We start from the raw sequence: 11,914 nt of genomic DNA, 5'->3' as shown, positions 1-11,914 counted from the left end.
CCAAGTTCCAAAACTTTATTGACCTATAATAACCTGATTAGAATGCTGAGTGATGACCAGTATTGTACATATAAAGTTGTACAGATAATTTTTACATGGAACATACACATAGAAAACTTTACATTGCAGTACCATATACATTTGCTTTTCTACATCTGTGAGCAGGAATGTGTCAGATCCGTACGCCATCTCCCAGAAGCACAGCTAACAGCAGTCGTTTACTCTATACATCCAGCCTTCCACCAATCCCAAGAAAAGTTTGATATATTACTCATTTATTCAATTTTGTACACAGGATGAAAACTAACTTCAAACATGGAAACAGACTTGTTCCTAGGAGCAGCAGCTTGCATCAAGGTGCTTATTTCTCTTCCAGTTTCTGAGCCCAGTCATCAACCATCAGTTAAAAAAGACTAAGAACATATAAAATGGAATAATTTAATCCTTCAGTTTCCGCTCTGTTGCTCAGTTGCAAGTATCATAGGACTGTCTGCAGGAGAAATGGTACAATCAAATAAATTATCACAAACAAAAAATTTAAATCTCCAGTGCAATCAATAAAGAGATCAAGTGCAGCAAATCCAGAGAGAAAAAAACCCCACAATAAATGAAATCTAGTGTTTTCAGATTATATTACAAAGCGCCTGATCTGTCAAACTAGTTTCATCCAAGAGGCTATTGTTACTAATTAGCCAGTTAGCCATTAGCGGTGCACGGAAAAATGATTATCATTGAGTACCATGTTACATTTCATTCATATTACTGAATTTTTTGTCATTTGCATGTCGTTGAAAACTTTCATTCTTACAGTAAAGATAGCTTTTAAGGATACAGTAATGTCAAGAAGCATAATTTTTGCCCCTATCAGTGAATCAGATATGTTAACAGAATGATCCTGTTCCTCTGCGATAGTACCAAGTGTTGAACGTTCCTGTACAAGGCATTGCTGTTCTTCTAGAGATGAAGAACTGAGAGACCCTTCCTGTCACTTGATCAATCAGGTCCACAGTGGAAAGCCCTAGGTTGTTCTCTTGTCGTCAGCAGGTCGTTCAGGGGTTGCTAGGTCTGCATTACGGGGTTAGCAGGAAAACAGAGGGCATCTCCAGACATCCAGCCCCCCCCCCCCGCAGCTCTGTGTCACCCCAGCTCGGTGCACCGTTCCTAGGCACACTCTCCAGCCTCCTCCCCTACCTCTGAGTCCAGCTCCAGCTGCCCCGCGGTCTGGGGGCAGGGCCCAGGCTGAGGCTCGGGGGCAGGGCTGGGCTCGGGGACGGGGTCTGGCTCGGGCAGCCGGGCGATCTGGAACACGACGCCGATGCGCAGGTAGAACTTCCTGAGCACGGCCCGGAGCTCCGGGATCAGGTCAAACTGCATGATCTCACACAGCAGAGGGTAGTACCTGGACGCGTGGGCCTTGAACTGGGGAGGCAGGGAGGTGATCGGTTACAGTCTGCGACCACGTGGAGCCTGTGTGGACATCTGAACAGTGATGTTATATGAGTCAAGAGTGGCCTGCGGGGGGAAACAGGTGCGATTCCTTACCCTGTCGTCGCTGATCTTCATCACCTTGGTGAGGAAGAGGAGCAGCAGGTTGGTCCAGGCCTCTCGGTGGCTCTCTGACGTCAGCGTGAGGAAGTACGCCACTGCCTCGCTGCACACGCTGGGAGATGTGACGGGGGAGAGAGACACAGAGGAAAAGAGAGAGTCCGTGTGTGTGAGAAATGGTTGTGTCCTTGTCACTCTCCACATAAATCAAAAGTGTAAATATATTCACTTCTTAGCACCTAAAACCAGTGATGGCCAGGCTTAATTAGCTGACTTGCTGTGTCATGTCCTCTGCAGTACTGTGTGAACTCCCGTGACCTCTGCTACTGCCATGTGACCTACGGCCCTGACCCTGAACCCTTTCTGACCACCATCTGCCATCCCTTCAGCCCTCCCTCCTCCTTTCTTCCATCGCTCCCATGCACTTCTCTCTCCATGACCTAATCCCCCCTCCAATCTGCTTACCACTAAGTACACCACTCTAATCAAGCCCGCAAGTCAGTTGCACTCTTCTCCTACTAAACACTGACAGATTGTGTGTGTTTGAAAACTCCTTGTGTGTTTGTGTCTGTGTGTTGCAGTAGAAAGCTGAGGGGGTCTAATGCGACAGCTGTATGTTCAGAAGGGCAGGGAGGCCAATGTTTTCGTATGAACAGTGTTGACACATCGTTTGAATTGTCTGAATAACGTCTGCTATCCAGGTTCACTGCGGCAGTCAAACTTGTTAGTGCCAGCCTGCCAAAAGCTAGAAAGAGTTTCAAGGCTTTCCTCGCCGCGTTGTTTGTAAGAAAAGTACCGTTCTAAAAACCGAGGTACTGCCAGGTTGTTAGGATGAGGCAGGTGCCTCTGTTAGAACACGGCTGTGCTCGACTCTTTCCACTTCTCTCTTCCATCCTGTCTTCTACGCACAGAACGCAAGTTCTAAACAGATCATGGAGAGGCCTATTGTGGAGCCGCTCACAGACAAGTCGCTCCTGACGACTGTCGAATCAGACACAAACCCCAAAATCAATACAATCAACAATACAGCGGCGACGCCACGCTGCATCCATCTCACTCACGCAGACGTCTGTCAGAGATGAGCGGGCCCCTTCCCAGAGGAGGCTCCCATCGACACCCCCCCCCTCCTCTCCCTGTCAGGGGCAGTACCTCCCGGTTCGCCCTCCCTGGGGGTGGGTTTTGATGTGCGTGAGGGAGTGGGACTCCCCTATTCCCTGGGCTGCTGGGTAGGCAGCGGGGGGGGAGGGGGGTGCACCAAGGAGATCGATGACTCCCCTTCTCCCCCGGCAGCTCTTCATCATTAGCGGGTGTTTAAGGTGCCGTGGCCCCCTCTCGTGGAAATAATCAAGGTTGTTTACCAAAGCAGTCAGACGGTTTCTATAAATACCCCAAGGTTCCTACTTAAGAGTGGAGAACGTTTTTTTTTCAGATAGTCTTCGTGTTTGCATAAGGCTGCAAGAAAGCAGCAATTAATTATTGCTTATTTGTAAACTGGCGGAACATTCTCATATTCTGTGTCGGAGGCGATGCGGCCCTTTTGAGTGTCACTAACCAGGTGGAGAGAGGAATGGCTTTAGGCTGTAAGCACACAGTGATTAGAGATGCTTTGAAATGCTGTAAGCCTCATTAGTGAGAGTTAAAGGAGCAGACTGACACCAGGAAACACTATCTGAAAAGGATCATTAAGGTAGTCCACACTGCTTTCTTTGTTGCAATGGTGTTATCAGGTGAAAATATACTTCACACCTAGGCATCGATTATCTCTATAAAGTAGTAGAAAAGGGCTTATTAGCACCTGTTAGGCACCATGTGATAATAAGAGATATGGACACTGCAATGTTGTAGCTACAGTCTGAAACACTGATAGCTGTATGTGATAATATACGATTAGCACTTTCTATACATGCCCACACTCCTTCTGAAGTAGTTTGTACGGTCGAAAGAAATCTTCCCAGTACGGTGACTTTACAGTACTGTGTGTTGCTATGAATTGAAAAGAGAGTGATGAAGTGCGTTGACAGGTGACGCTTCTTACTGGAGCAGCCGTCTCTGCACCTCGTCTGCTGCGGCCTGTCTGCCGGGGTCGCTGTACATGCGGAACAGGACGCGCAGGCCGCACGCCAGGCTGCTCGTCTCCTGCTTCAGCAGGTTGGGCTTGGACTTCCCTTTGAAGCCTGGAGACACGCACGCACGCACACACCACAGGCACACACACACAAACAAGGAAATAGTGAGCCACAGGAAACATGTACACACACATGTACACACACACACACACCACAGTTCTGTTCCAGCCCAGCTCCTCCTCCCCAAAGCCCAGCTCCTCCCCCCAGCCCAGCCCAGCTCCTCCCCCCAGCCCAGCTCCTCCCCCCAGCCCAGCTCCTCCCCCCAGTCCAGTACCTCTCCTCGGCCCAGCTCCTCCCCCCAGCCCAGCTCCTCCCCCCAGCCCAGCTCCTCCCCCCAGTCCAGTACCTCCCCCCAGCCCAGCTCCTCCCCCCAGCCCAGCTCCTCCCCCCAGCCCAGCTCCTCCCCCCAGCCCAGCTCCTCCCCCCAGTCCAGTACCTCTCCTCGGCCCAGCTCCTCCCCCCAGCCCAGCTCCTCCCCCCAGCCCAGCTCCTCCCCCCAGCCCAGCTCCTCCCCCCAGTCCAGTACCTCTCCTCGGCCCAGCTCCTCCCCCCAGCCCAGCTCCTCCCCCCAGCCCAGCTCCTCCCCCCAGTCCAGTACCTCTCCTCGGCCCAGCTCCTCCCCCCAGCCCAGCTCCTCCCCCCAGCCCAGCACCTCCCCCCAGCCCAGCTCCTCCCCCCAGCCCAGCTCCTCCCCCCAGTCCAGTACCTCTCCTCGGCCCAGCTCCTCCCCCCAGCCCAGCTCCTCCCCCCAGCCCAGCTCCTCCCCCCAGTCCAGTACCTCTCCTCGGCCCAGCTCCTCCCCCCAGTCCAGTACCTCTCCTCGGCCCAGCTCCTCCCCCCAGCCCAGCTCCTCCCCCCAGCCCAGCTCCTCCCCCCAGTCCAGTACCTCTCCTCGGCCCAGCTCCTCCCCCCAGCCCAGCTCCTCCCCCCAGCCCAGCTCCTCCCCCCAGCCCAGCTCCTCCCCCCAGCCCAGCTCCTCCCCCCAGCCCAGCTCCTCCCCCCAGCCCAGCTCCTCCCCCCAGCACAGTACCTCTCCTCGGCCACCCACCTGCCTTCCACAGCATGGTCCTCTGCTCGTTGTTGGAGTTGAAGGCCTTGGCGAAGCGGTGAGCTTCCAGCAGGCAGTCCAGCAGCTTGAACAGCTGCTCTGAGGTCAGGTAGCGGTACATGCCCTGGTCCTGGCCCTCAGCAGGCAGCTCCGCCGGCTCCTCCACCTCTCTCTGGAGGACACAAGACGCTGGTGACAAGGAGCCCGTTCCAACACAGACCCAGACAACACCAGGTGTGTGACGCTCGCCAAGTCCACAATCATAAAGTAGAACCTCCAGTGTTTCTTTTGGGGGAGTTGAGGAAGGAAGTGATGCGGGTGTGGAGAGGTGTTCTGGAGAGGCCCAGCGGCAGGGGAAGGAACACGAGTACCTGAGCCGCGGCCAGGTTCTCTGCGTCCTCCTTCCGGCTGGCGGCGGGGAAGAAGATGATGTCGTCTATGGTCTGGATCAGCTCCAGCTGCACCACACACTTGATGAGCAGCGCGGAAAACAGCTTCTGTTCCTGGACCTCTGTGGAACACACACACAACGTACTGATTAAAAAACATCTGTGGTAGCGCTACAGTAAACCATAGAGTAAGAGAGAGAGAGAGAGAGAGACAGAGAGAGAGAGAGAGAGAGAGAGAGAGAGAGAGAGAGAGAGAGAGAGAGAGAGAGAGAGAGAGAGACTGACTCGTCGGGGTCCTATTTCTGGGGCCGTCTTCAAACCCCCCCGAGGCCGCGTTGTACTGACTCTGCCGCCGGTTGTCCACGGCAACCCTCTCGACGCTGTTGATAGAATGCTGGTCCTCTGAGCGTGTCTGGATGTCAACTGACTTCTGGGAAACGGTGTCCTGAGGAGGAGAAGAGTAAAAGGTTCCTCTGTCTGCATGAGACAGCTGGACCGCTGGGACACTCTCAGTGACAGGGACTCTCTCCGTGACATACCTGTTTGTCTGATATGTTCTGTGATGTCACAAGGTCTCCCTCTGTTCCTGCAGGTCTCCATGTCAGCAGCCTGGAAGAGGAAGACAATACAGACTTGCTAATACACACACACACAGCCCACCAGACGCAGGCTAATACACACACACACACAGCCCACCAGACGCAGGCTAACACACACACACACAGCCCACCAGATGCAGGCTAACACACACACACACAGCCCACCAGACGCAGGCTAATACACACACACACAGCCCACCAGACGCAGGGTAATACACACACACACACAGCCCACCAGACGCAGGGTAATACACACACACACACAGCCCACCAGATGCAGGCTAATACACACACACACACAGCCCACCAGATGCAGGCTAACACACACACACACAGCCCACCAGACGCAGGCTAATACACACACACACACAGCCCACCAGATGCAGGCTAACACACACACACACAGCCCACCAGATGCAGGCTAACACACACACACACAGCCCACCAGATGCAGGCTAACACACACACACACAGCCCACCAGATGCAGGCTAACACACACACACACAGCCCACCAGATGCAGGCTAACACACACACACACAGTCCACCAGACGCAGGCTAACACACACACACACAGTCCACCAGACGCAGGCTAACACACACACACACAGTCCACCAGACGCAGGCTAACACACACACACACACAGTCCACCAGAGGGACTAACAGTCCGCCAGCAGGAGAGCTTCAGGCAGCAGCAGCTTACGCGTGGGGGATGGTGGTCTGGAAGATGTCCAGCATGCAGTTGCAGGTCTTGTCCCAGGTCTCCAGACTGAACTTCTCCCCGTTGAGGATGACCACGTTCTCCAGACAGTTGGTGCCTGAGCGGGCCAACTGTTCGTTGTCTACGGGTGGACAGAGAAGGGGGTGGATGAGAGGATGAAGAAGAGGAAGAGAGGAGGAGGGGAAGTAAAGGAGGGGAAGAGACCAGCGAGGGAAGAGAGGGAGGGTTGTTGCTAGACACGATGCAAGTCAAGGTGTGTGTGTGGTGTGTGTGTGGTGTGTGTGTGGTGTGTGTGTGGTGTGTGTGTGTATGTGATATTGCCCCCTCCTCACCTTGCTGGACACACCAGTAGAGTTGTGCCAGGATGTCATCCAGTAAGACATCGTTGAGAGACTCAAAGTACTGTGTGAAGACGTCACTGATGGCGTAAAGTGCGTGATTGCAGGTGGTGGTCATCCACTCTGCTTTCTACAGGACCACAGCAACACAGGCAACGTTATAACGCCCTCAATGAACATCAGAGTACAATTACAAGTACAATAACGTTGTAAGGAATTAGCTCATTAATTGGCGGGGGAGAAGGGGGGAAGGGGGGGTGGGGGAGAAGGGGAGAAGGGGGGGTGGGGGAGAAGGGGGGGAAGTTGGGACTGGCCTCAGTTTGTTGCTCAGGCAGCTTCATGTTGTCAAAGATCCTGAAGACGATCCGGAACAGATCCTGCCACCAGTGCTTCTCAAAGGTGTGGCCGTAGGTCTTCATCACCTCAAACATCACCGTCAGTCCCCTGGGTGGAGAGCACACACACACACACACACACACAGACAGAGACACGCTTTTACTGTCTTATAACCCTTTAATACCTTGGATCAGATCCAAGGTATTAAAGTTCCAATCCGTTTTCTTCAAACAATAACAATGACTCGTGGGTCTCATCTCACCTGGTCCTGACGTCCAGCTTGCACCTGTTGATGATGCAGGAGAGCTCAAACAGGATGGGGAACCATCCTCGCACCCACACACGATCCTCCGGCGCTACATTCATGTCATCGCTGGTGTAGTCTTTGAAGGCCTGCCAGGAAATCAACAGTCACATTCACTACTGACTGCAGGGAGAGATTAACCCCCACACACACGCACGCAGGAAGCATTCTTGCCCGCGCAAACACAAGCTCACTGAAGCGTGTACGGTCTAAGCTGCTGTGGGTTTCCCTAGCAACCTGGCCCAGCTGCCTCGGAAGAAAAGGCCCCGACGCGAGCACTTAACGCACACCGCCACAACCACACAGGTTCGCCCTCCTCCCCTCTCCCCTCGCCGTACTGACCTGCGGTCTGTCCGACACGTATTTGGCGCAGTGGCGGATGAGGCGGATGGCCTCCATGCTGGTGTCGGGGAAAGAGGCGTTGCAGGCGAATTCCGACAGACACTTGACGGCGTCCTGGAACGAGTCGATGGTGGCCGGGAAGTGTTTCTCAAATACATTCGCTGGGAGGAAGACGGGAGCAGGGAAGAGCAGGGGGTAGCAGGGAAGAGCAGGGAAGAGCACGGGGGAGCAGGGAAGAGCAGGGGGTAGCAGGGAAGAGCAGGGAAGAGCACGGGGGAGCAGGGAAGAGCAGGGGGGAGCAGGGAAGAGCAGGGGGGAGCAGGGGGGGAGCAGGGAAGAGCAGGGGGGAGCAGGGAAGGGCAGGGGGGGGAGCAGGGAAGAGCAAGGAAGAGCAGGAGAAGGACAGAAGAGGACAAATAAAGGCAAGTCCTTGGGAGGTAAGTCTCTGGATCGTAGAGTGTGTGTGTCTGTGTGTGTGGTGTGTGTGCGGTGTGTCCGACTCACTGACGATGTGGCCGGTGGTGTGGAAGGCCAGCTCCACGATGCTCTCGTCGTGGTCGGAGGCAGCCAGGTGGAACACTGAGAAGATGTTCTTCCATCCGGAGCGGATGTTCCCTGCCTGGGAGTTGACCATCTGGGCGATACACCTCACCACCATGTCCCTGATGGTGGGAGACCTGGGGGAGGACCACAGGTCTTCAGGCATTCTCTCCTATTTCAATACGGTGCTCTGACAAGGCTGCTTTTCCTTTTCCCTGCAACTGTCATGGTGAAGAGCTGGCCTAGTTTTAAGCTGCATGTGACGAATGGAAAACGCAACACAAACACACACACAGGCTGACTGAATCTAATGAAGGCTCAGCACAACAGGCTTCTCCGGGTCGATGCGGCTGCCTGCAGTCTCCCCTCGTTTGCAACACTTACATTATTAAACCAGAGGGTGGAATTCGACCCGGGAGACCGTCATTTACATGAACACATGGTGTTAACTTTTCCTCTGATTCCCTGTGTTCTACAATGTCACCCTGCCGTGTCCACGTCAGAGGGGGAGAGATGGAGATGTCATGTGTGGGGAACTCTGTCACCACTCACAGAATGGCTCCACTCAGTGCTCCTTCAGAGGACCCAGAGCTCGATTCATACAGAAACAACGAGAGTGCCTATTACGTAAAGTCACTGGTTCAACATGAAGCAATCTAAAGTGATGGAAATGGGTTATTCTGCAGGTCGCCGGGGACAGTATCTGTGCTGCTGGTTCACTCTGCCTCAGATAAATGGAGATTGAGTGACTGGATGCTTGGCTGGTTGGCTGACTGTCTATCTGACTGTCTGACTGAGAGACTATATGCCAAGCTGGCTGGCTGACTTTCTGACTGCCCGGCTGGTAGTCTGGCTGTCTGTCTGACTGCCTGGTTAGGGAGGTGTGTGACGGCACGGTGACTCAGGGAATCTGCTGGGTGCAGTGAAGGGAGAGACAGCCCTGGAAAATGGTGCACACAGTGGTACAATGCTGGTCTTGTGACTGACTGCTGGAACGCAGACAAGCCCCTCGTCTACTGTGGCTGTGTGGACACACACACACACACACACACACATGCCTGTACACACACCCGCACAGACACACACACACACACATTTTACCTGTTCTTTTTCATGATGTGTTCAAAAGGCCTCAGAAAATCCTTCTGGAATCTGAAGTTGGCGAGCTCCCCCTTCTCCAGGAACTTCATGGACAGCTGCCGGAGAGAATCCACGGCAAAGATAGCCACATCCTCGTTAGGATTACAGCCGACCTGGACACCCACACGCACACACACACACACGCACACACACACACAGGTTTAGCTCTTATCTCAAAACGTCTTCCCTTTCCACAGTACATCTCCGTAGACTCTGTAAACCATTTCCCCAATTACTTTCAAATCCATTCAATAATGTGTCCAATTGCTATTAAATGAGTAGGAAACTCCCTTCCCAGGGACCCTGCGCCCACCTTGTTGAAGTGGTCTCCAATCACCTCCCAGATCCTGGACCACTGCAGGCGGATGCGGCCCATGTTGTAGTAGGAGATCTCCACGATCTTCTGCAGGCTGAACATGCGTGGGTGGGTGGGGGAGGCCAGCTCATCCATGGACACGGCACACAGCCAGCGCACAAAGTCCACTGGGGGGGGGGGGGGGGGGGGGTACAGAAGGGAGTCACTGATTGGTCAGAGTAGGCAGAGTCTGGAGATGCACTACAGTAAGACTTCAAGATCATTTGCATATACAGCAGTATATACTGTACAACTACTGTTCTCCAAATACTCCAAACTGGTACACTCACCGATAGCATTACCATCCAGTCTTGTGGAACCTGTGAATATCCTGCATTAAACAGAAGAGAAGGTGAGTCACCACAGCTTCCTTTGAGGGCAGTGAGGTGTCCACGACACAGGAAGTGCTAGGGATGTGTACCTGTCCACAGCCACGACAACACTCTGGGAACTGGTTTCCCCTATGGACTCCTGGATGCTGGCTATCTGTTTACGATCCACTGTCCCTCCTACTGGGACACAGAGGTCAAGAGTCAGGGGTCATGGGGGCAGGGTCCAAACCCCCACATAAACTCCAGAAAAACGACCCACCGTAACAGCACAGAACACCCCCACAACAACAGCAGGCATCAAGCAAACAACCAGACTCTCTACAAGTGAATTATGGATATAAAATATGAACAAAGTATCCCATATTTAAACAGATTTCTATCAAGCCAGCGCTACATCTCTGTAGCGCTGAGCGGTTGGGCGGGGGTACCGACCCAGGCCCAGGTACTCGTCATTGTTGTGCTCCTTGGTGCTGGTGATGAAGCCCTCCTTCCCCCTCACGGTCCCTGAGATGTAGCGAGCCTTCACCCCAGTCCCAATCAGCTGGGCCAGCTCCAGCTGACTGATGCACTTCATGATCTGCTCTCACACACACACACACACACACACTGCTGCTCACAGATGACACACCAGAGAGCACATGGACACTAGAGAGGGTACAATTTCTGGGGAAATTGTAGGGTGTGCTTGCTTGCGTCGGTTGTACAGGGATTTTAATGCAATTTTTACAACTGATATTCCTGTATATTTTATATAAAAATGCATAGGGCCTACTTATAAATATTACATAGATTTAAAAGCATATTTTTTTGCTGCTCATTTACAACTCAAAATACGAGTGAAGTGTAGAATGAAATATGGTGTCTTCTCATTTCCCCTGCAAGAGGCAGCCTCATAGCTGAATCAAAACGAATACATTTGGCAGACCGGTGTAAAAATGGACCTAATCTCTATGACTTAAACGTCCTTTTAAGTTTTCCCTTCTCGTGATATTTTCAGGCATTTAGCCTACTCATATTGCATTCATTCATTAATAAAGAACCCCCTTTGAAGATTATTCTACGACGTTACCGGCAGAAGATAGAATCGCGATTCAAACAGTACCATCTGCTAACTGAAAATATGCCCCCAAAAACGTAAATAAGCTTGACATTTATTTAGTGGAAAATCGCTCATTCATAAAAAGCTCACTGGTAGCGATCATTGTCAGTAACAACGCAAAATGCGATATAGCCCTGTGTGGAGAAGCTGCCCCGGTAAATTCTACTACTACAATACAGTACTACTGACTACTGCTGTGTTCGTCTTGGTAGCGATTGCGTTGGTTGAATTCGATTAAACGTTCCGTTGTACGGTTTAGGCTGAAATTAATTATTTTCATGAACAGATTGACAAAGTTTAGGCTGTGGCAATGAAGTTCAGGTTAGTAGTCAGATAGTTTCACCTATTGAAAGACTTTTGATTTAAGTAAAGGGAGTGCCGAACATGTTCTGTCGCCGTTTGACTTCCTAAACAGCTGTGTAAGTTAGATGTTTTTGTCGTGTCTCGCGTAGGCTGCAGCGTTGCAATGAGCAACACTGGTTTGAAACCACAGGTAATGATAATTTCACCAACAAATCGTTTACTTGTAATGTAATGTCATAGTAAATCCTACAAAGAAAATGTATTTGTGAGGAATGTTTATTTTAACGATTGAAAACAGATGCATCATAGACCACTGTGGTATGTGTTGCCCGGGCAACAGAGGCTAATGTCATGATGCTAATGCTTCAGTGAAATAGTAGACTACCGTTTCCGAAAG

At 52.2% G+C, this 11,914-nt stretch overlaps 1 protein-coding gene across 1 annotated transcript in view; it reads right to left on the bottom strand.

Moving 5' to 3' along the window:
* Position 1: 1 nt before the first annotated feature.
* Positions 2–11,914, bottom strand: part of arfgef1 (ADP-ribosylation factor guanine nucleotide-exchange factor 1 (brefeldin A-inhibited)) — a 46,373-nt gene continuing 34,460 nt past the window's right edge. Inside the window, 18 exon segments of the mRNA XM_062479099.1 lie at positions 2–1,419; positions 1,543–1,660; positions 3,581–3,719; positions 4,720–4,891; positions 5,091–5,230; positions 5,394–5,553; positions 5,648–5,717; positions 6,411–6,549; positions 6,761–6,896; positions 7,081–7,210; positions 7,365–7,495; positions 7,749–7,909; positions 8,253–8,425; positions 9,390–9,541; positions 9,742–9,911; positions 10,074–10,114; positions 10,205–10,295; positions 10,548–10,692. Of these exon segments, the coding sequence (XP_062335083.1) occupies positions 1,162–1,419; positions 1,543–1,660; positions 3,581–3,719; positions 4,720–4,891; positions 5,091–5,230; positions 5,394–5,553; positions 5,648–5,717; positions 6,411–6,549; positions 6,761–6,896; positions 7,081–7,210; positions 7,365–7,495; positions 7,749–7,909; positions 8,253–8,425; positions 9,390–9,541; positions 9,742–9,911; positions 10,074–10,114; positions 10,205–10,295; positions 10,548–10,692 (2,526 nt within the window). The 3' untranslated portion in view covers positions 2–1,161.

The sequence above is a fragment of the Osmerus eperlanus genome, chromosome 15, assembly GCF_963692335.1.
Source record: "Osmerus eperlanus chromosome 15, fOsmEpe2.1, whole genome shotgun sequence".
In the NCBI taxonomy this organism is placed as follows: Eukaryota; Metazoa; Chordata; class Actinopteri; order Osmeriformes; family Osmeridae; genus Osmerus; species Osmerus eperlanus.
The sequence above is the reverse complement of the archived record's forward strand: the minus strand, read 5'-3'. Positions and strand labels throughout refer to the sequence as shown.